At 47.5% G+C, this 25,080-nt stretch overlaps 1 protein-coding gene across 1 annotated transcript in view; it reads right to left on the bottom strand.

Annotated features, from left to right (window-relative positions):
* celf5b (cugbp, Elav-like family member 5b) overlaps positions 1 to 25,080 on the bottom strand; it is a 74,540-nt gene that overhangs the window by 14,611 nt on the left and 34,849 nt on the right. The window contains exon 2 of the mRNA XM_029703874.1: positions 16,443 to 16,571. Within this exon, the coding sequence (XP_029559734.1) occupies positions 16,443 to 16,571 (129 nt within the window). The remainder of the gene's footprint in view (positions 1 to 16,442; positions 16,572 to 25,080) is intronic.

Raw genomic sequence — 25,080 nt, 5'->3', positions numbered from 1 at the left:
GTCATGAAATCTATGCAGCCTACTCAATCACTTTTTATAGCTACTGTTTACAGGCCTCCTGGGCCATATGCAGTGTTCCTTACTGAGTTCCCTGAATTCCTATCGGATCTTGTAGTCATAGCAGATAATATTCTAATTTTTGGTGACTTTAACATTCACATGGAAAAGTCCACAGACCCACTCCAAAAGGCTTTCGGAGCCATCATCGACTCAGTGGGTTTTGTCCAACATGTCTCTGGACCTACTCACTGCCACAGTCATACTCTGGACCTAGTTTTGTCCCATGGAATAAATGTTGTGGATCTTAATGTTTTTCCTCATAATCCTGGATTATCGGACCACCATTTTATTGCGTTTACAATTGCAACAAATAATCTGCTCAGACCCCAACCAAGGAAGATTAAAAGTCGTGCTATAAATTCTCAGACAACCCAAAGATTCCTTGATGCCCTTCCAGACTCCCTCTGCCTACCCAAGGACGTCAGAGGACAAGAATCAGTTAACCACCTAACCGAGGAACTCAATTCAACCTTGCGCAATACCCTAGATGCAGTTGCACCCCTAAAAATTAAAAACATCTGTCATAAGAAACTAGCTCCCTGGTATACAGAAAATACACGAGCTCTGAAGCAAGCTTCCAGAAAATTGGAACGGAAATGGCGCCACACTAAACTGGAAGTCTTCCGACTAGCTTGGAAAGACAGTACCGTGCAGTATCGAAGAGCCCTCACTGCTGCACGATCATCCTATTTTTCCAACTTAATTGAGGAAAATAAGAACAATCCGAAATTTCTTTTTGACACTGTCGCAAAGCTAACTAAAAAGCAGCATTCGCAAATGGAGGATGGCTTTCACTTCAGCAGTAATAAATTTATGAACTTTTTTGAGGAAAAGATCATGATCATTAGAAAGCAAATTACGGACTCATCTTTAAATCTGGGTATTCCTCCAGGGCTTCATTGTCCAGAGTCTGCACAACTCTGCCAGGACCCTGGCTCAAGGGAGATACTAAAGTGTTTTAGTACTATATCTCTTGACACAATGATGAAAATAATCATGGCCTCCAAACCCTCAAGCTGCATACTGGACCCTATTCCAACTAAACTACTGAAAGAGCTGCTTCCTGTGCTTGGCCCTCCTATGTTGAACATAATAAACGGCTCTCTATCCACCGGATGTGTACCAAGCTCACTAAAAATGGCAGTAATAAAGCCTCTCTTGAAAAAGCCGAATCTTGACCCAGAAATTATAAAAAACTATCGGCCTATATCGAATCTTCCATTCCTCTCAAAAATTTTAGAAAAAGTTGTTGCGCAGCAACTCACTGCCTTCCTGAAGACAAACAATGTATACGAAACGCTTCAGTCTGGTTTTAGACCCCATCATAGCACTGAGACTGCACTTGTGAAGGTGGTAAATGACCTTTTAATGACGTCAGACCGAGGCTCTGCATCTGTCCTCGTGCTCCTAGATCTTAGTGCCGCTTTTGATACCATCGATCACCACATTCTTTTGGAGAGATTGGAAACCCAAATTGGTCTACATGGACAAGTTCTGGCCTGGTTTAGATCTTATCTGTCGGAAAGATATCAGTTTGTCTCTGTGAATGGTTCGTCCTCTGACAAATCAATTGTAAATTTCGGTGTTCCTCAAGGTTCCGTTCTAGGACCACTATTGTTTTCACTATATATTGTACCTCTTGGGGATGTCATTCGAAAACATAATGTTAAATTTCACTGCTATGCGGACGACACACAGCTGTACATTTCAATGAAACATGGTGAAGCCCCAAAATTGCCCTCGCTAGAAGCCTGTGTTTCAGACATAAGGAAGTGGATGGCTGCAAATTTTCTACTTTTAAACTCGGACAAAACAGAGATGCTTGTCCTAGGTCCCAAGAAACAAAGAGATCTTCTGTTGAATCTGACAATTAATCTGGATGGTTGTACAGTCGTCTCAAATAAAACTGTGAAGGACCTCGGCGTTACTCTGGACCCTGATCTCTCTTTTGAAGAACATATCAAGACTGCTTCAAGGACAGCTTTTTTCCATCTACGTAACATTGCAAAAATCAGAAACTTTCTGTCCAAAAATGACGCAGAAAAATTAATCCATGCTTTTGTTACTTCTAGGCTCGACTACTGCAATGCTCTACTTTCCGGCTACCCGGATAAAGCACTAAACAAACTTCAGTTAGTGCTAAATACGGCTGCTAGAATCCTGACTAGAACCAAAAAATTTGATCATATTACTCCAGTGCTAGCTTCCCTACACTGGCTTCCTGTTAAGGCAAGGGCTGATTTCAAGGTTTTACTGCTAACCTACAAAGCATTACATGGGCTTGCTCCTACCTATCTTTCCGATTTGGTCCTGCCGTACATACCTACACGTACGCTACGGTCACAAGACGCAGGCCTCCTAATTGTCCCTAGAATTTCTAAGCAAACGGCTGGAGTTAGGGCTTTCTCCTATAGAGCTCCATTTTTATGGAATGGTCTGCCTACCCATGTGAGAGACGCAGACTCAGTCTCAACCTTTAAGTCTTTACTGAAGACTTATCTCTTCAGTAGGTCCTATGATTAAGTATAGTCTGGCCCAGGAGTGTGAAGGTGAACGGAAAGGCTGGAGCAACGAACCGCCCTTGCTGTCTCTGCCTTGTCGGTTCCCCTCTTCCCACTGGGATTCTCTGCCTCTAACCCTTTTACAGGGGCTGAGTCACTGACTTACTGGTGTTCTTCCATGCCGTCCATGGGAGGGGTGCGTCACTTGAGTAGGTTGAGCCACTGACGTGGTCTTCCTGTCTGGGTTGGCGCCCCCCCCTTGGGTTGTGCCGTGGCAGACATCTTTGTGGGCTATACTCGGCCTTGTCTTCGGACGGTAAGTTGGTGGTTGTAGATATCCCTCTAGTGGTGTGGGGGCTGTGCTTTGGCAAAGTGGGTGGGGTTATATCCTGCCTGTTTGGCCCTGTCCGGGGGTATCATCGGATGGGGCCACAGTGTCTTCTGATCCCTCCTGTCTCAGCCTCCAGTATTTATGCTGCAGTAGTTTATGTGTCGGGGGGCTAGGGTCAGTCTGTTACATCTGGAGTATTCTCTTGTCTTATCCAGTGTCCTGTGTGAATGTAAATATGCTCTCTCTAATTCTCTCTTTCTTTCTCTCTTTCTCTCGGAGGACCTGAGCCCTAGGACTACCTGGCATGATGACTCCTTGCTGTCCCCAGTCCACCTGGCCATGCTGCTGCTCCAGTTTCAACTGTTCTGCCTGCGGCTACGGAACCCTGACCTGTTCACCGGACGTGCTTGTTGCACCCTCGACAATTACTATGATTATTATTATTTGACCATGCTGGTCATTTACGAACATTTTAACATCTTGACCATGTTCTGTTATAATATCCACCCGGCACAGCCAGAAGAGGACTGGCCACCCCTCATAGCCTGGTTCCTCTCTAGGTTTCTTCCTAGGTTTTTGGCCTTTCTCAGGAGTTTTTCCTAGGGAGTTTTTCCCAGCCACCGTGCTTCTTTCACATGCATTGCTTGCTGTTTGGGGTTTTAGGCTGGGTTTCTGTACAGCACTTTGAGATTTCAGCTGATGTACGAAGGGCTATATAAATAAATTTGATTTGATTTGATTTGATTTGGAAGACCCATTTGCGACCAAGCTTTAACTTCCTGACTGATGTCTTGAGATGTTGCTTCAATATATCCACATAATTTTCCTCCCTTATGATGCCATCTATTTTGTGAAGTGCACCAGTCCCTCCTGCAGCAAAGCACCCCCACAACATTATGCTGCCACCCCTGTGCTTCACGGTTGGGATGGTAACAGTTCTATTTTTGTTTCATCAGTCCAGAGGACATTTCTTCAAAAAGTATGATCTTTGTCCCCATGTGTAGTTGCAAACCGTAGTCTGGCTTTTCAATTGTGGTTTTGAAACAGTGGCTTCTTCCTTGCTGAGTGGCCTTTCAGGTTATGTCGATATAGGACTCGTTTGACTGTGGATATAGATACTTTTGTACATGTTTCCTCCAGCATCTTCACAATGTCCTTTGCTGTTGTTCTGGGATTGATTTGCACTTTTCACACCAAAGTACGTTCATCTCTAGGAGACAGAACGCGTCTCCTTCCTGAGCGGTATGACGGCTGCGTGGTCCCATGGTGTTTATACTTGTGTACTATTGTACAGATGAACGTGGTACCTTCAGGTGTTTGGAAATTGCTCCCAAGGATGAACCAGACTTGTGGAAGTCTGTAATTTTTTTTCTGAGGTCTTGGCTGATTTCTTTTGATTTTCCCATGATGTCAAGCAAAGACACACTGAGTTTGAAGGTAGGCCTTGAAATACATCTACAGGTACACCTCCAATTGACTCAAATGATGTCAATTAGCCCATCAGAAACTTTTAAAGCCATGACATCATTTTCTGGAATTTTCCAAGCTGTTTAAAGGCACAGTCAACTTAGTGTATGTAAACTTCTGACCCACTGGAATTGTGATACAGTGAATTTTAAGTGAAATAATCTGTCTGTAAACAATTGTTGGAAAAATTACTTGTGTCATGCTATAGTCTGTTAGCAAGTAATTTGTGGAGTGGTTGAAAAACAAGTTGTAATGACTCCAACCTAAGTGTATATAAACTTCTGACTTCAACTGTATACAGGATGCTACCCTCTACAACATAACCTTCACTCCAAATCAAACCTCAAAACCCACAACCTGATTTTGGACGGAATTACAGAATCACCTGGAAGGCTTACTGTCACGACTTCTGCCGAAGTTGGTCCCTCTCCTTGTTCGGGCGGCGTTCGGTGGTCGAAGTCATCGATTTTCTAGTCGCCACCGATCCACGTTTAATTTTCCATTTGTTTTGTCTTCATTGTACACACCTGGTTTCCATTCCATAATTATTGTTCCCTATTTAACCCTCTGGTTTCCCCCTTGGTTTTGTGCGTGTTTGTTCATGTCAAGTTGTCTCGTTTATGTGAACTGGATTATTTGTCTCCTTCGTGGAATATTGTTTTTGAGTAAAGTTACGGTTATTATTAATCTCTGTGTCCAGCGCCTGACTCCGCCTTACCTGCATCACCTAGACATTTGACACTTACAACTACCAAAGATTATTATTCCAACACTATACAGCAAATGCTCTGGAAAACAACAGAAACCTGAAAACACCATCCAACCTGGAACTGAGTGAGTAATGTTTAGTCTGAAGCCATATTTTATTTCCAAATGCCAAGAAGAAAAATACATGACATTACTTTATAAGGACTGAATGCTAAATGAAGGCTGCTAAGCTTGATACAACTTTAACTAGCACTGACGTGTCAAAATAAAGGTGTCAAAGCCCTTAAACCCAACAATGGCAGGAGAGTGGAACAGTCTACTCCAACCAAATGGAGAGGCCTTAGAAGCTGCCTCCTGCTGTTCAGAGGTAATTAAATACAGAACCCTGTGTATGTAAAGAATGATAAGACAAGAAAACATAACAAAATTAAGCTTCTTATGGAAAATCAAGAGACATTTTTTGCTGACTATTATAAAAATGGGAACATCAGCAACCTCATCTTCCACACAAACCATCCCCTGGCATGGCACAGTGCTATATTAACCAGACCATCCCCTGGCATGGCACAGTGCAATATTAGCGCACTACCTCTCTGTTAAGAGACTCAGGATACTAGACAATGAGGACTCTGAGTCAGCTAATATGAATCTCTATAAGTCTGGAACAGTAATGGTACAGGGCAACCCCAAACAGTTTCAGCTGGACTTTCACCTAATCAAAGAATTAGCCCAGCAGGAGAAGCTCTCCCTTGAGAAAGATACCCCCACCCCGAGCGGGTCAGACTAGACCTTATATATATAACCCCCCAAGCGGAAAGTCAACCTCCCAGCACAGAGGACTACCCCCTCATTGAAATGAAGGACAAATTTACCCAGCTGGAGGTAAGGCAGGTGGAGCGGGCACAGCAGGTGATTACACTCCAGTCAGCACAGACCCAGACAACAGTCCAGCACAACAACACCCCCTTAACCAGACCCGGAGAGCTGGAGGTGGAGAGAGACATATCTGCACTCAGGACTGTGGTGAGACAACTTCAACAATATAAAAAGCAGGAGCAGGAGAAGAACAGAGCACTAGAGGAGAGGATCAGACTGCTGGAGGAGAGGATGAGGGGGATGGAGGGAGAGGATCAGACTGCTGGAGGAGAGGATGAGGGGGATGGAGGGAGAGGATCAGACTGCTGGAGGAGAGGATGAGGGGGATGGAGGGAGAGGATCAGACTGCTGGAGGAGAGGTTGAGGGGGATGGAGGGAGAGGATCAGACTGCTGGAGGAGATGATGAGGGGGATGGGGGAGAGGATCAGACTGCTGGAGGAGAGGTTGAGGGGGATGGAGGGAGAGGATCAGACTGCTGGAGGAGAGGGTGAGGGGGATGGAGGGAGAGGATCAGACTGCTGGAGGAGAGGATGAGGGGGATGGAGGGAGAGGATCAGACTGCTGGAGGAGAGGATGAGGGGGATGGAGGGAGAGGATCAGACTGCTGGAGGAGAGGATGAGGGGGATGGAGGGAGAGGATCAGACTGCTGGAGGAGAGGATGAGGGGGATGGAGGGAGAGGATCAGACTGCTGGAGGAAAAGGTGAGGGGGATGGAGGGAGAGGATCAGACTGCTGGAAGAGAGGATGAGGGGGATGGAGGGAGAGGATCAGACTGCTGGAGGAAAAGGTGAGGGGGATGGAGGGAGAGGATCAGACTGCTGGAGGAGAGGATGAGGGGGATGAAGGGAGAGGATCAGACTGCTGGAGGAGAGGTTGAGGGGGATGGGGGGAGAGGTTCAGACTGCTGGAGGAGAGGTTGGGGGGATGGAGGGAGAAGATCAGACTGCTGGAGGAGAGGATGAGGGGGGGGTGAAGGGAGAGGATCAGACTGCTGGAGAAGAGGTTGAGGGGGATGGAGGGAGAGGATCAGACTGCTGGAGGAGAGGATGAGGGGGATGGAGGGAGAGGATCAGACTGCTGGAGGAGAGGTTGAGGGGAATGGAGGGAGAGGATCAGACTGCTGGAGGAGAGGTTGAGGGGGATGGAGGGAGAGGATCAGACTGCTGGAGGAGATGATGAGGGGGATGGAGGAGAGGATCAGACTGCTGGAGGAGAGGTTGAGGGGGATAGAGGGAGAGGCTCAGACTGCTGGAGGAGAGGGTGAGGGGGATGGAGGGAGAGGATCAGACTGCTGGAGGAGAGGATGAGGGGGATGGAGGGAGAGGCTCAGACTGCTGGAGGAGAGGGTGAGGGGGATGGAGGGAGAGGATCAGACTGCTGGAGGAGAGGATGAGGGGGATGGAGGGAGAGGATCAGACTGCTGGAGGAGAGGTTGAGGGGGATGGAGGGAGAGGATCAGACTGCTGGAGGAGAGGTTGAGGGGGATAGAGGGAGAGGATCAGACTGCTGGAGGAGAGGTTGAGGGGGATGGCGTGTGATAGAGACCAACCCACTAGAGAGGTGGTCACCTCCGCAGAGATGCCAGCAGAACAGCCCACCTCAGCTCCAGACAAAAGTCTTGACACTACAGCAGAACAGTCCATCCCAGACCCTGACCATTGTGTTAATATCACAGCAGAACAGTCCACCCCAGACCCTGACCATAGTGTTAACATCACAGCAGAACAGTCCACCCCAGACACTGACCATAGTGTTAACATCACAGCAGGACAGTCTACCCCAGACCCTGACCACAGTGTTAACATCACAGCAGAACAGTCCACCCCAGACCCTGACCATAGTGTTAACATCACAGCAGGACAGTCCACCCCAGACCCTGACCATAGCGTCGACATCACAGCAGGACAGTCCACCCCAGACCCTGACCATAGTGTTAACATCACAGCAGAACAGACAAATGAAGAACCCCAAGCCCAGGGGATCTCACCCCCTCTGAGCACCCCCCTTGCCAGCCACCCTAATAGCCCTCCTGACAACCCCCCCATGCCGACTGAGGACATACACAAGACACAGATTGTACTATTTATGGACTCAAATGGGAAATATATACAAGAAAGAAAAATATTTTCCCACACACAGTGTGTCTATACTCTGGTGTCCAAAACACCCAGCGCGCCCTAGACCTTCTATCTGAGGACCAACTAGGTTCACCCAGCCACATAATAATACACACAGGCACAAAAGACCTTAGAACACAGCAGGAAAGGGTTGCCACAGCACTGAAGGGAGGGATTGAAAAAGCTTCTTCTACTTTCCCCAACGCACAAGTGGTTATCTCCACCCTGCTACCACGAAAAGACTTACACCCTGCTACCATACAGCGGGTAAACGCAAGTATTTCCTGTGACTGTGCCTCAAAACCAATTGTTTTCCTGGCCCACCACTCCACCCTGGACTTAATCAGCCTCTATGACTAGGTCCACCTATACAAGGCAGCAGTGCCCACCTTCGCCCAGACTCGAAATGACATCGCTCTTAAACGCAGCCCCAACACTTCACACAGGAGCAACAGATCAATAGATACCCCGTCCAGACCAGCGAGACACTCTCCCAGACCTGCGGGACCCCCCCCCCTCCCCCTCCCCCCTCCCGACCTACACATAGAGGACCCACGCCGAGAGGACCTACATCCAGACCATAACACCACCGGCCACATACACACCCCCACCCCCACCCCAAACAATCAACACCCCCCCAAAGTCAACCATGTCCACACACAATTTAGGCCCCCTCAGATCAGACCTATGACCCCTCTCCCCACCCCATGCACCCCAACCCCGCAAAGAGGGCCTCAACATGGAAGTAATACATACGCCCAGGCCGTGAGAAGGCAAACAGGCCCAACTCCCACTCTTACACTAGCCCAAGCCAATGGCATGTACCAGATGCTCAGCAGGCTCTGCTCACACTTACTAGTCTGAGGCCAAACCACACGACCAACAACATTGGACACTTTATGGAACACAAAGCCTTCACTATCTCATCCTGGAATATCCAAGGCCTGCCTTTGGCCTAAAGAGCAGGAACCTGGACTTCATCAAAGAAATCGGAAATGCAGACATTGTCATCCTACAAGAAACCTGGTATAGAGGAGGCGGACCCACTGGTTGCCCTCTAGGTTACAGAGAGCTGGTAGTCCCATCCACTAAACTACCAGGTGTGAAACAGGGAAGCGACTCAGGGGGTATGCTAATTTGGTATAGAGCAGACCTAACTCACTCCATTAAAATAATCAAAACAGGAACATTTTACATTTAGCTAGAAATTCAAAAGGAAATGACCTTAACAGAGAAAAATGTCCTCCTGTGTGTGACCTATATCCCCCCACTGGAATCCCCATACTTTATTGAAGACAGCTTCTCCATCCTAGAGGGGGAAATCAATCATTTCCAGGCCCAGGGACATGTAATAGTCTGTGGTGACCTAAATGCCAGAACCGGACAAGAACCTGACACCCTCAGCACACAAGGGGACAAACACCTGCCTGGAGGTGACAGCATTCCCTCCCCCATATGCCCCCCTAGGCACAACTATGACAACAAAATCAACAAAAATAGGTCACAACTCCTGCAGCTCTGTCGCACGCTGGGTATGTACATAGTCAATGGTAGGCTTCGAGGAGACTACTATGGTTGAAACACTTATAGCTCATATCTTGGCAGTAGTACTGTAGATTACTTTATCACTGACCTCAACCCAGAGTCTCTCAGAGTGTTCACAGTCAGTCCACTGACAGCCCTATCAGATCACAGCAAAATCACACTACTTGAACAGAGCAATACTCAATCATGAGGCATCAAAGCCGAAGGAACTCAGTAATATTAAGAAATGCTAAAGATAGAAGAAATGTAGTTTGAAAACCTACCAAAAAACAATTAGGCAACAACAAAATAAATCCCTTTTAGACAACTTCCTGGATAAAACGTTCCACTGTAATAGTGAAGGTGTAAACTTGGCAGTAGAAATCTTAACAGTATATTTGACCTCTCAGCTTCCCAATCAAATCTAAAATAGAAAACCAAAGACAATGAACAATCAATGACAAATGGTTTGATGAAGAATGCAAAAATCTAAGAAAGAAATTGAGAAACCTGTCCAAACAAAAACATAGAGACTCGGAAAACCTGAGTTTACGCCTTCACTATGGTGAATCACTAAAACAATACAGAAATACACTAAGTAAAAAGAAGAAAATGCACGTCAGAATTCAGCTCAATGTAATTGAAGAATCCATAGACTAACCACTTCTCAGAAAATTGGAAAAAACTAAACAAACAACAACACAAAAAAAGTATCTATCCAAAATAGAGATGTATGGATTAACCACTTCTACAATCTTCTTGGCTCTTTAACAAAGAACAAACAGTAAAAACAAAATACAAATAATAGAATCAACTATTAAAGACTACCAGAACCCACTGGATTCTCAAATTACCTTGAATGAACTGCAGGACAAAATTAAAACCCTCCAACCTAAAAAGGCCTGTGGTGTTGATGGCATCCTCAATGAAATGATCAAATATACAGACGACAAATTCCAATTGGCTATAATAAAAATCTTTAACCTCACTAGGGTAGGAGGCAGCATTCGGAATTTTGGATGAAAAGCGTGCCCCAAAGTAAACTGCCTGCTACTCAGGTCCAGAAGCTAGGATATGCATATAATTGGTAGATTTGGATAGAAAACACTCTAAAGTTTCAAAAACTGTTAAAATAATGTCTGTGAGTATAAGAGAACTGATATGGCAGGCGAAAACCTGAGGAAAATCCATCCAAGAAGTGCCTTTATTTTGAAATGCCTGTTTTTCCATTGAAAGCCTATCCACCATACAAAAACATGACGCAGTTCACGATCTCTATGCCTTCCACAACATGTGGCCAGTCGTTAGGCATTGTTTCAGGCTTTTACTCTGAAAAATGAGGGAGAAACAGTACTTTCAATGAGTGGACAGTGGAAATTTCCAGACATGAAGCCAGCGCATGACCGGGAGCACACCTTTCTTGTTTCTCCTTTTCTATTGACGAAGAGATTGTCCGGTTGAAATATGATCAATTATTTATGACAAAAACAACTTGAGGATTGATTATAAACATCATTTGACATGTTTCTACGAACCTTTATGGTACTTTTTAGATTTTTCGTCTGTCTTTTGTGACCGCGCTTTGTTCCAATGGATTACTGAACAAAACGCGCTAACAAAATGGAGGTTTTTGGATATAAAGAGGGACTTGATCGACAAAACGAACATTTATTGGGTAACTGGGAGTTTTGTGAGTGTAACCATATGAAGATCATCAAAGGTAAGTGATTCATTTTATCGCTATTTCGGACTTTTGTTACTCGTCTACTTGGCTGGTTACTGTTTGTAATGATTTGTCTGCTGGGCGCTGTTCTCAGATAATCGCATGGATTGCTTTTGCCATAAAGTATTTTTGAAATCTGACACCGCGGTTGGATTAACAAGAAGTTCATCTTTGAACTGATGTGTAACACTTGGCTGTTTCATTCATTTTATAATGAGTATTTCTGTTTTTGAATTTGGCACTCTGCAATTTCACTGGATGTTGCCCCCCTAGAGAGGTTAACATCATCCTTAGCTCTGGCATCTTCCCCAATATTTGGAACCAAGGACGGATCACCCCAATCCACATAAGTGGAGACAAAATTGACCCCAATAACTACCATGGGATATGCATCAACAGCAACCTTTGGAAAATCCTCTGCATTATCATTAACAGCAGACTCATACATTTCCTCAGTCAAAACAATGTACTGAGCAAATGTCAAATTGGCTTTTTACCAAATTATCGTACAACAGACCACGTATTCACCCTGCACACCCTAATTGACAAACAAAAAAACCATTGATTTCAAAAAAGCCTTCGACTCAATTTGGCATGAGGGTCTGCTATACAAATTGTTTGTGTACATAAAATACATGTACACAAACAACAAGTGTGCAGTTATAATAGGAAGAAAAACACACACATTTCTTCCCACAGGGCCGTGGGGTGAGACAGGGATGCAGCTTAAGCCCCACCCTCTTCAACATATATATCAACAAATTGGCGAGGGCACTAGAAAAGTCTGCAGCACCCGGCCTCACCCTACTAGAATCTGAAGTCAAATGTCTACTGTTTGTTGATGATCTGGTGTTTCTGTCACCAACCAAGGAGGGCCTACAGCAGCACCTAGATCTTCTTCACAGATTCTGCCAGACCTGGGCCCTGACAGTAAATCTCAGTAAGACCAAAAAAATGGTGTTCCAAAAAAGGTCCAGTCACCAGGACCACAAATACAAATTCCGTCTAGACACTGTTGCCCTAGACCACACAAAAAACTATACCCACTTTAGGCCTAAACATTAGCGCCACAGGTATCTTCCACAAAGCTGTGAACGATCTGAGAGACAAGGCAAGAAGGGCATTCCATGCCATCAAAAGGAACATAAAATTCAACTTACCAATTAGGATCTGTCTAAAAATACTTGAATCAGTTATACAACCCATTGGCCTATATGTTTGTGAGGTCTGGGGTTCGCTCACCAAGAGTCCCCTAAGCAAGCTGGTCCTGGGGCTCTGTTCACAAACACAAACAGAACCCACAGAGCTTCAGGACAGCAACACAATTAGACCCAACCAAATCATGAGAAAACTAAAAGATAATTACTTGACACATTGGAAAGAATTAACAAAAAAACAGAGCAAACTAGAATGCTATTTTGCCCTAAACAGAGAGTAGACAGTGGCAGAATACCTGACCACTGTGACTGACCCAAACTTAAGGGAAGCTTTGACTATGTACAGACTCAGTGAGCATAGACTTGCTATTGAGAAAGACCGCCGTAGGCAGACCTGGCTCTCAAGAGAAGACAGGCTATGTGCACACTGCCCACAAAATGAGGTGGAAACTGAGCTGCACTTCCTAACCTCCTACCCAATATATTACCATATTAGAGACACATATTTCCCTCAGATTATACAGATCCACAAAGATATTCAAAAACAAACCCAATTTTGATAAACTCCCATATCTACTGGGTGAAATACCACAGTGTGCCATCCCAGCATCGAGATTTGTAACCTGTTGCCACAAGAAAAGGTCAACCAGTGAAGAACAAAAACCATTGTAACCATCCCTTTTGTACTTTAAGCATTTGTACATCATTACAACACTGTATATATACACTGCTCAAAAAAATAAAGGGAACACTTAAACAACACAATGTAACTCCAAGTCAATCACACTTCTGTGAAATCAAACTGTCCACTTAGGAAGCAACACTGATTGACAATACATTTCACATGCTGTTGTGCAAATGGAATAGACAACAGGTGGAAATTATAGGCAATTAGCAAGACACCCCCAATAAAGGAGTGGTTCTGCAGGTGAGGACCACAAACCACCTCTCAGTTCCTATGCTTCCTGGCTGATGTTTTGGTCACTTTTGAATGCTGGCGGTGCTTTCACTCTAGTGGTAGCATGAGACGGAGTCTACAACCCACACAAGTGGCTCAGGTAGTGCAGCTCATCCATGATGGCACATCAATACGAGCTGTGGCAAGAAGGTTTGCTGTGTCTGTCAGCATAGTGTCCAGAGCATGGAGGCGCTACCAGGAGACAGACCAGTACATCAGGAGACGTGGAGGAGGCCGTAGGAGGGCAACAACCCAGCAGCAGGACCGCTACCTTCGCCTTTGTGCAAAGAGGAGCAGGAGAAGCACTGCCAGAGCCCTGCAAAATGACCTCCAGCAGGCCACAAATGTGAATGTGTCTGCTCAAACGGTCAGAAACAGACTCCATGAGGGTGGTATGAGGGCCCGCCGTCCACAGGTGGGGGTTGTGCTTACAGCCCAACACCGTGCAGGACGTTTGGCATTTGCCAGAGAACACCAAGATTGGCAAATTCGCCACTGGCGTCCTGTGCTCTTCACAGATGAAAGCAGGTTCACACTGAGCACGTGACAGACGTGACAGAGTCTGGAGACGCTGTGGAGAACGTTCTGCTGCCTGCAACATCCTCCAGCATGACCGGTTTGGCGGTAGGTCAGTCATGGTGTGGGGTGGCATTTCTTTGGGGGGCCGCACAGCCCTCCATGTGCTCGCCAGAGGTAGCCTGACTGCCATTAGGTACCGAGATGAGATCCTCAGACCCCTTGTGAGAACATATGCTGGTGCGGTTGGCCCTGGGATCCTCCTAATGCAAGACAATGCTAGACCTCATGTGGCTGGAGTGTGTCAGCAGTTCCTGCAAGAGGAAGGCATTGATGCTATGGACTGGCCCGCCCGTTCCCCAGACCTGAATCCAATTGAGCACATCTGGGACATCATGTCTCGCTCCATCCACCAACGCCACGTTGCACCACAGATTGTCCAGGAGTTGGCGGATGCTTTGGTCCAGGTCTGGGAGGAGATCCCTCAGGAGACCATCCTCCACCTCATCAGGAGCATGCCCAGGCGTTGTAGGGAGGTCATACAGGCAGGTGGAGGCCACACACACTACTGAGCCTCATTTTGACTTGTTTTAAGGACATTACATCAAAGTTGGTTCAGCCTGTAGTGTGGTTTTCCACTTTAATTTTGAGTGTGACTCCAAATCCAGACCTCCATGGGTTGATAAATTGGATTTCCATTGATTATTTTTGTGTGATTTTGTTGTCAGCACATTCAACTATGTAAAGAAAAAACTATTTAATAAGATTATTTCTTTCATTCAGATCTAGGATGTGTTCCCTTTATTGTTTTGAGCAGTATATATATACATAATATGACATTCGTAATCTCTTGAATCTTTTGGAACTTCTGTGATCGTAATGTTCACTGTTCATTTTTATTGTTTCTTTCACTTTGTATATTATCTACTTCACTTGCTTCGGCAATGTTAACATTTGTTTCCCATGCCAATAAAGCCCCTTGAATTGAATTGAATTGGAGTCTGTATATCTGTCTCGCTTTCCTCTCCAAACTCTAATGTAGTATTCACACACTTACCTTTTGACTTTCAGTTGACCACATTTTCTGCGTCTTTGAGCAAGTGTCTCCACACAGACCTGACTAGAGGATTATTTTGAGATTGTGACCAATGTGTGTGTTTATGGATGTGTGTGTGTGTGCTCTCATGCGTTGCCTGTCAGTTATTGTCTTCCCTCACTGCCGTACAGTGTGAAATGAGTTCTGTACTGCAGTGTCAAGCCGATGTGTCAACTATCACACAGGCGTAACATTGCTCTGACATGGGAGATGCAAGTTTGAGACACTGAGAAAATGTTTGTGAGTGTGTGTGTGTGTGTGTGTGTGTGTGTGTGTGTGTGTGTGTGTGTGTGTGTGTGTGTGTGTGTGTGTAGGAAGAAAAATGTCATTGTGACATGAGAGCGATAGATATGAGAATACAGAAAATTGAATACGTAAAACTTACCTGTCCTGGAACACAACAGAAGATGATTCTAGGGATTTTTTATATTTTTTTATATCTAGTTTCTCTCTTCTCCTTCTCCTAGTCTCCTTTCCTTCCCTCCACTCATTTAGTTTCTCAGCAAGAGCGACATCGTTGATATATACAGAGAAAAGAGTCGGCCAGAGAATTGAACCCTGTGGCACCCCCATAGAGACTGCCAGAGGTCCGGACAACAGGCCCTCCGATTTGACACAATGAACTCTGTCTGAGAAGTAGTTGGTGAACCAGGCGAGGCAGTCATTTGAGAAACCAAGGCTGTTGAGTTGATTGAGCTACCAATAAGATTGGGTCAGTAATGTTAGACTGACTACAACATGTTGTTAGAACGAGACCAGTTGGATGAAGAGAAAGCATTTAGTATTTTTTGCTTATCCAATTGCTTTCAAGCCAACAACCCTAGCTAATGCCAAGGAAACTAGAGTATTCAACCCAACAACCCTAGCTAATGCCATGGAAACTAGAGTTTTCAACCCAACAACCCTAGCTAATGCCAAGGAAACTAGAGTATTCAACCCAACAACCCTAGCTAATGCCAAGGAAACTAGAGTATTCAACCCAACAACCCTAGCTAATGCCAAGAAAACTAGAGTATTCAACCCAACAACCCTAGCTAATGCCAAGGAAACTAGAGTATTCAACCCAACAACCCTAGCTAATGCCAAGGAAACTAGAGTATTCAACCCAACAACCCTAGCTAATGCCAAGGAAACTAGAGTATTCAACCCAACAACCCTAGCTAATGCCAAGGAAACTAGAGTATTCAACCCAACAACCCTAGCTAATGCCAAGGAAACTAGAGTATTCAACCCAACAACCCTAGCTAATGCCAAGGAAACTAGAGTATTCAACCCAACAACCCTAGCTAATGCCATGGAAACTAGAGTATTCAACCCAACAACCCTAGCTAATGCCAAGGAAACTACAGTATCCACTACAACTGATGAAATAATAGAAAGAGTATAAGAAAGAACGGTTCCTATACCTTTGCTGTTTCCGTCAGGACCTCTTAGCACGGTGCACTCCTCGATGGCACCGTAGGGCTCAAAGAGGCGATACACGTCCTCCTCAGTCTGCTGCTTATTCAGCATCCCCACAAACAGCTTCCTGTCCTCTGGAGGGACAACAGGAAGGACAGTATGTTTAGAGTCCCAGCCATACATACTGTAGTCTGTGCTGTATATTATAAGAAGCAGAGGACAGGAAAAAAGGAGAGAATGAAAGGAGACTAGGAGAAGGAAGGAGAGGTGAGAAACTAGATGAGAGGGGGAAGGAAAGGAGACTAGAAGAAGGAAGGAGAGAAAATAAACTAGATGAGCATAGGGAAGGAAAGGAGATTAGGAGAAGAAGGAGAGGAGAGAAACTAGTTGAGAGGAGGGAAGGAAAGGAGACTAGGAGAAGGAAGGAGAGGAGAGAATCTAGATGAGAGGAGGGAAGGAAAGTAGACTAGGAGAATTAGGAGAGGAGAGAAACTAAGTGGGCGGAGGGAAGGAAAGGAGATGTGAGAAGGAAGGAGAGGAGAGAAACTAAATGAGCGGAGGGAAGGAAAGGAGACATGCAGTGGGAAAGAAGAGAAGGAGAGAGGGGAGGAAGGAAGGGAGAATGGGAAACTGAAGGGTTCAGGGACCCAGTGTATTTGTTTGCACTATCGCAGCAGCAATAGTGCAAGACTGCTCTCTGTAAAGCTTTATACTGTCACAGGGTTATAGGCTAGAGGGCTGCCTGCCTGCCTACCACAGCCTGCCTTGCTATACACACACACACACACACACACACACACACACACACACACACACACACACACACACACACACACACACACACACACACACACACACACACACACACACAGACAATGCAGAGGACTTGGCACACATACATTCATTTACTTTCATATTTATTCAGTGGATACACCCAACATTTCAGCTTATAGCCTTTGTCATGTGCGGGGGTGGCAGACATGTGTGTATATTTGGTGTGTTGGGGGTCGAAGGGTATTTGTCTCTGGCGAAGGGGGGCGGTGGGAGTTGGTGCGTGCGTCCGTGTGTGTGTGCGTGGTAGGAGATGGTGGTTGGAATAGGGGGACATGAAAGAGGAAGCATGCTGCGACGCTGTGCTTTGTGTTTTTCTGATGACTTCAGGGATCCGTGTTATCAGACCCACAGAAAGTGATGGGCTGGCACATTAAAGTTTGAAGTGGGAACAAGCTCACACGCACACACACACACGCACGCACACACACACACACACACACACACACACACACACACACACACACACACACACACACACACACACACACACACACACACACACACACTAGTGTGACATCTTCCGTCATCTCACTCCTATGCTGCTATCAGCACCCATGCTGATTTCACTGAATTCATAAACCAGACTCTATAGAGAGAAGCATTGACATACACACTGGTTGTGGCAGTGTGTTGCATCAGGAGTGTGAACTGTGAAGCTAACACACACACCCAGTGTAGTGTTTTGCATCAGTAATGTAAATCACACTGAGGGTCTTTGTGATCAGACCAGAGTAGAGAGCTACTGGAGGCAAGTCTCTCACTTGGGCTCCCGAGTGGCGCAGCGGTCTAAGGCACTGCATGTCCGTGCTAGAGGCGTCACTACAGACCCTCTGGTTTGAATCCAGGCGGTATCACAACCGGCCGTGATTGGGAGTCCCATACGGCGGTGCACAATTGACCCAGCGTCGTCCAGGTTTAGCCGGTGTAGGCCGTCATTGTAAATACGAATTTGTTCTTAACTGACTTGCCTAGTTAAATAAAGGTTGAACAAATAAAATGTGTCTTTTTCTCTCTCTCTCTCCCTCCCTCTCTCTCTCTGTCTTTTTCTCTCTCTCCCTACCTCCTCTGTCTCTCCCTCTCTCCATCCTCCTCTCTCTCTCTTTTTCTCTCTCCATCGATCTCTCCCCCTCTTTCTCTCTCTTTCTCTATCCCCCCCTCTCTCTTTTTCTCTCTCTCTCCCTCACTCAGTCTCTATCCCCCCTCTCTCTTTTTCTCTCTCTCTCCCTCACTCAGTCTCTATCCCCCCTCTGTCTTTTTCTCTCTCTCTCCCTCCCTCTCTCTCCATCTATCTCCCTTTCCTTCTCTTTCTTTCTCTCTCTCTGTCCCCCTCTCTCCCTCCCTTTCTCCCTCTCTTTCTCTCTTTGTCTCTTTCTCTATCCCTCTCTCTCTGCCTCCCTCTCCTTCTCTTTCTCTCTCTCTGTCTCTTTCTCTCTCTCTCCCTCTCTTTCTCTCTTTGTCTCTTTCTCTATCCCTCTCTCTCTGCCTCCCTCTCCTTCTCTTTCTCTCTCTCTGTCTCTTTCTCTCTCTCTCCCTCTCTTTCTCTCTTTGTCTCTTTCTCTATCCCTCTCTCTCTGCCTCCCTCTCCTTCTCTTTCTCTCTCTCTCTGTCTCTTTCTCTCTCTCTCCCTCCCTTTCTCGCTCGCTCCCTCCCTCTCTCTCCTTCTTTCTCCTTCTCTCTCTGTCTCCCTCTCTTTCTCTCTCTCTGTCTGTCTCTTTCTCCATCTGTCTCTATTGTTATGAGTAGTAATATTGTTCTGTCCCTGATTTTCTCTCTTTCACTGCATCCCTTTCTCTCTCTATGATAAACATACTGTGTGCAGTAAACAGGACACTCTATGATAAACATACTGTATGCAGTAAACAGGATACTCTATGATAAACATACTGTATGCAGTAAACAGGATACTCTATGATAAACATACTGTATGCAGTAAACAGGATACTCTATGATAAACATACTGTGTGCAGTAAACAGGACACTCTATGATAAACATACTGTATGCAGTAAACAGGATACTCTATGATAAACATACTGTATGCAGTAAACAGGATACTCTACGATAAACATACTGTATGCAGTAAACAGGATACTCTATGATAAACATACTGTATGCAGTAAACAGGATACTCTATGATAAACATACTGTATGCAGTAAACAGAATACTCTATGATAAACATACTTTATGCAGTAAACAGAATACTCTATGATAAACATACTGTATGCAGTAAACAGGATACTCTATGATAAACATACTGTATGCAGTAAACAGGATACTCGATGATAAACATACTGTATGCAGTAAACAGGATAATATGCCCCTCATCACACCACTGCAATCATTAGCTGCTTCTCATCAATTCATTTATTAAATGCTTTACAGTAAATCCAGGCCCTTGGGGGTCCGGGCGGTGTGTTTGTGTATGTGTGTGTACGTAAGTGTGTGTGTATCTTTTTGTGTGTTTGTGTATGTTCTCGCCTGCTCTGTCCTAGAAACTAAAAACAGACTGTGAGATGCTCCTCTCCCCCACCAGAGCTCAGAGAGCATCAGACGAGTGTAGAGAACAGGATGAAAGATTCATACGTACAATTCAAGTCAGATCATCCACTCACCCCTCCTTCTATCACCACATTGACACACACACACACACACACACACCCCCCCCCCCCCCCCCCCCCCACACACACACACACACACACACACTTTACCCACCCCTCTCCTGCTGACTCCCCCCAAAAGCACAATTCAAGTGAGATCTTCCACTTTCTAGCCCTCCATTCCTCATATTCATCCCCCTTCCATTGCCCTACAAAGCCTCCCCCTTCACACACACACAAACACTGTCGACTCCCACTCTCTCCCCAATCTCCTTTTATTCATGTGTGTGGGTGTGTATATACGCTTCTGTGTGTGTGCATGTGTTCAAGTGTGCGTGCGAGTGTATGTGTGTGTTTTCATCTCCACACCAGGCTTAGGGCCATCTGGTATCAGTGCTGAGGCCAGGGAGAGTAGTCCCTGGTCCAGAGGCCTGGGAGAAACTGATTACCCTGGAGGAGAGAGGGAACCAAACAGGAGCAGAAGAAAAGAGCTTCAAAGGGCCTAACCTCCATGAATCTCTCATCTCTCTCATGTCTCCTACAGCATCTGGATGTGATATTAAGTCTGGAAAAATACTGGAAAACCTTCGGGAAAAACTACTGGAAAAACTAGTGTGATGAGTAATCTTATCAGAACCTCAATTGCATTTTCTTGATTCCTTGCTTCCTCTCTCCTCGCCTCCTCAAAATCCATTGGATGAGGTCAGAGGTCCCTCCCCTCTTATCCAATGGGAATCAAGAGAGGAATCAAGGATACGCAGTTGAGATTCTCCCCTGAGATCTGTCTGAGCAAATGCCTAGGCTTCAGTTCAGTGGGCTAATGCATGCGTTCAGTACAGGTAGGTAAGGCAGTTAGGCACTATCATGTATGACATAGATACTCAGGTACTGATTAATTAAGGAATAGTTTGTGCTAATTCAGAACTAGTGCGTCAATTTCTCTGCTAAGGAAGATCAAGCACAACATCTTAAAATCATTATGAAAAGTAGCAGAAAACATCTGAAGTTTCAGTTGCTTGCAGTGCTTGCGTAGATGTGTTATAAGCAACAAACTTCATTCTCACTGCAAATACCATCCTGAACATCCCCATAAATGTCTCCTGGGTTCAAATGTGTTTGGAATGTGTTTGGAGTGTGGGGAACACATCAAAGAGAGATGGGGATGCTGTGTGTGTATGTGTGTGTGCGCTTGCATGTATGGGTGCGTGCGTGTGTTTGTGTGTGTGTGTGTGTCTGTGTGTTTGTGTTGTGGCCGGAGGCTGGTTGCTATCTAAGGGCTGTGGTGTAGCAGTAAACACCTTGCCCTGTCACAGGATCCAACGAAAGTGGCGCCCCTCCTCGGTCGGGCGGCGCTCGGCGGTCGTCGTCGCCGGCCTATTAGCTGCCACCGATCGTTGTTTCTGTCGTTTAGTTTTGTCTGTCTGTTCCGCACCTGTTTTGTGTTGTCATTAGTGGGGATTTATTTAAGGTGTGTTTTCAGTTGGGATTTTGTGCGGGATTGTTGATTGTCCACTCAGGACGGTGGTCCGTGTTTTATTACGGGTTTGTTTTCTGACAGTTTAAGGAAGAGAGGATTTATCGGGTTGCGCCCCGTGCCTTTTTTGTGCCGCTAATATATATAGTTCGCAATATCGGGAATGTGTTTTTCCCAGGCAGTCTGTCTGTAGCGCCCTGTGCCTCGGGGTTTTGTTTTTTGTGTGTCAAATTATTAAAAGGACACTCAACTCCAGCACCTGTCTCCTGCATCTGATTCCGCCTTACACCAGTCCAAGTCAACTGTGACAGAATCCCGCACCGTCAACCTATGGAGTCAGCAGGAGCAGAAGCGCCATCCATGGCTGAGCAGGTCTCCCAACATGCCGGCCTCCTCCACCGCCTAGGCTCGGCCATGGATCAGGTGTTGGCCCGGTTGGAGAGCTGGGAGAGAGGTGCCTCCCCAGCCAGACCAGCTCCGGTCCCTCACCCTGCGCCCCTACCCACACCCAGTGAAGCGGGTACCGGCGGGATCCGGATTTCACCGCCCAGAGAGTTCGATGGGACGGCCGCTGGGTGCAAGGGGTTCTTGCTCCAACTGGAACTGTACCTGGCGACCGTCCGCCCCCTCCCTCCGACGAAGAGAGGGTGAGCGTCCTCGTCTCGTGTCTCACGGGTCGAGCCCTGGAATGGGCCAATGCGGTCTGGGATGGTCCAGACTCGGCCCGGGGTGACTACCCGGAGTTCACCCGCCGCTTCCGGGCGGTTTTCGATCATCCCCCGGAGGGCAGGGCGGCGGGTGAGCTACTATTCCATTTGAGACAGGAGACGAGGACCGCTCAGGATTTCGCATTGGAATTCCGGACTCTCGCCGCTGGATCGGGGTGGAACGAGCGGGCCCTGATAGACCACTATAGGTGCAGCCTTCGCGAGGACGTCCGCCGGGAGCTGGCATGTAGGGACAACACCTCCACTCTGGACCAACTGGTGGATTTGTCCATTAGATTGGACAACCTGCTGGCTGCCCGGGGACGTTCCAGTCGGGGGCCTGTTCGTTCCGCCTACCAGTCCTCCCGCTCCACAGCCCATGGAGATAGGGGGGGCTGCACCGAGGAGGACCGGAGGGAGGGGTCTCTCCTGCACCCGATGTGGACACAGAGGACACACTGTGGACCGGTGCTGGAGAGGTCCCTCCGGGAGTTCGGAGGGCAGGCAGAGCACTGCTTCGGCCCCCCAGGTGAGTCCGCACCAGCCACACCCAGAGCCCCCTGTCGACCACTTGTACACCTCCGTTTGTTTTCCTAATTTTTCCCCTCACTTCCAGTATAAGGCGCTAGTCGATTCAGGTGCAGCTGGGAGTTTTATGGACCATGGGTTAGCGAAGAGGTTAGGGATTCCCCTGGTTCAGCTGGACCACCCCTTCCCCGTGCACGCCCTAGATAGTCGACTGCTAGGGTCAGGCCAAGTAGGGGAGATCACAGTGCCACTGGTTATGCAGACGTGGGGGGGTCATGTGGAGCGTATCAGCCTGTTCATCATTGACTCCCCAGCGTTCCCAGTGGTACTGGGAATCCCCTGGCTAGCCACACACAACCCCCAGATTTCGTGGGGGCAGAGGGCTCTAACGGGGTGGTCGGGGGAGTGCTCAGGTAGGTGCATAGGAGTTTCCATCGGTGCGACTACGGTGGAGAGTCCAGACCAAGTCTCCACCGTGCACATTCCCTCAGAGTATGCCGATTTGGCTATCGCTTTCAGTAAGACGAAGGCGACTCTATTACCACCCCATCGACGAGGGGATTGTGCGATAAACCTCCAGGCTGACGCGGTTCTTCCTAGGAGTCACGTGTATCCTCTGTGTCAGGAGGAGACAGTGGCTATGGATACATACGTCACTGAGTCCTTGAGACAGGGATACATTCGGCCCTCTAAATCCCCCGTCTCCTCGAGCTTCTTTTTCGTGAAGAAGAAGGAGGGAGGTCTGCGCCCGTGTATTGACTATAGAGGTCTAAATGCTATCACAGTGGGTTTCAGTTACCCGCTACCTCTCATTGCTACGGCAGTGGAGTCATTTCACGGGGCGCGCTTCTTCACGAAATTGGATCTCAGGAGTGCGTATAACTTGGTGCGTATCCGAGATGGAGACGAGTGGAAAACCGCATTTAGTACCACATCTGGCCATTATGAGTACCTCGTCATGCCGTATGGGTTAAAGAATGCTCCCGCCGTCTTCCAATCCTTTGTGGACGAGGTCCTTAGGGACATGCTCGGGCAGGGTGTGGTGGTGTACATGGATGACATCCTGATCTGCTCCGCCACACGCGCCGAGCATGTGTCCCTGGTGCGTAAAGTGCTTGGGCGGCTGCTGGAGCATAACCTATACGTCAAGGCTGAGAAATGTGAGTTCTTCAAAAGAGCCGTCTCATTTCTAGGATATCGCATTTCCACCTCGGGGGTGGAGGTGGAGTGTGACCGCGTGACGGCTGTGCGTAATTGGCCAACCCCAGCCACTGTGAAGGAGGTGCAGCGGTTCTTGGGGTTCGCTAATTATTATCGGAGGTTTATCCGGGGTTTTGGCCAGGTGGCAGCTCCCATTACCTCACTGATGAAGGGGGGGCCGGTGCGGCTACGATGGTCAGCAGAGGCGGACAGAGCCTTCCATCGTCTGAAGGTTCTGTTTACCAATGCACCTGTCCTGGCGCATCCGGACCCCTCTTTGCCATTCATAGTGGAGGTGGACGCGTCCGAGGCTGGGGTAGGAGCTGTGCTATCGCAGCGCTCGGGCGTTCCTCCGAAGCTCCGCCCATGCGCGTTCTTTTCTAAGAAGCTGAGCCCGGCGGAGCGCAATTATGATGTGGGGGACCGGGAGCTGTTAGCCGTGGTCAGGGCTTTGACGGTGTGGAGACATTGGCTTGAGGGGGCACGTCACCCTTTTCTCATCTGGACCGACCACCGTAACCTGGAGTATATTCGGGCAGCGAGGAGGCTTAATCCCCGTCAGGCGAGGTGGGCCATGTTTTTTACGAGGTTTAACTTCACTCTCTCGTACATTCCAGGTTCCCGGAACCAGAAGGCTGACGCACTGTCGCGTCTCTACGACACCGAGGAGCGGACCATCGATCCTACTCCCATACTTCCCGCCTCCTGTCTGGTGGCACCGGTGGTATGGGAGGTGGATGCGGACATCGAGCGGGCAGGTCGGTCAGAACCTACTCCGCCGCAGTGTCCCGTGGGCCTGAAATACGTTCCGCTTGATGTTCGCGATCGCCTGATCCGATGGTCCCATACTCTACCCTCCTCGGGTCATCCTGGGGTGGAACGGACAGTGCGGGGCCTGAAGGGGAGGTACTGGTGGCCCACCTTGGCTGAGAATGTCCGGCGTTATGTCTCATCCTGTTCAGTATGCGCTCAGTGTAAGGCTCCTAGGCACCTACCTCGAGGGAAATTACAGCCCCTCCCTGTTCCACAGCGGCCCTGGACTCACCTCTCGGTGGATTTCCTTACGGATCTCCCGCCGTCTCATGGGAACACGGCGATCCTGGTCGTTGTGGACAGGTTCTCTAAGTCCTGCCGTCTGCTCCCTTTGCCCGGTCTTCCTACGGCCCTGCAGGCCGCGGAGGCCCTGTTCACTCACGTCTTCCGGCACTATGTGGTGCCCGAGGACATCGTATCTGATCGGGGTCCCCAGTTTACGTCCAGGGTGTGGAAATCGTTTATGGAGAGGCTGGGGGTCTCGATCAGCC

This window comes from Salmo trutta, chromosome 21, assembly GCF_901001165.1.
Source record: "Salmo trutta chromosome 21, fSalTru1.1, whole genome shotgun sequence".
Taxonomy (NCBI): Eukaryota; Metazoa; Chordata; class Actinopteri; order Salmoniformes; family Salmonidae; genus Salmo; species Salmo trutta.
The sequence above is the reverse complement of the archived record's forward strand: the minus strand, read 5'-3'. Positions and strand labels throughout refer to the sequence as shown.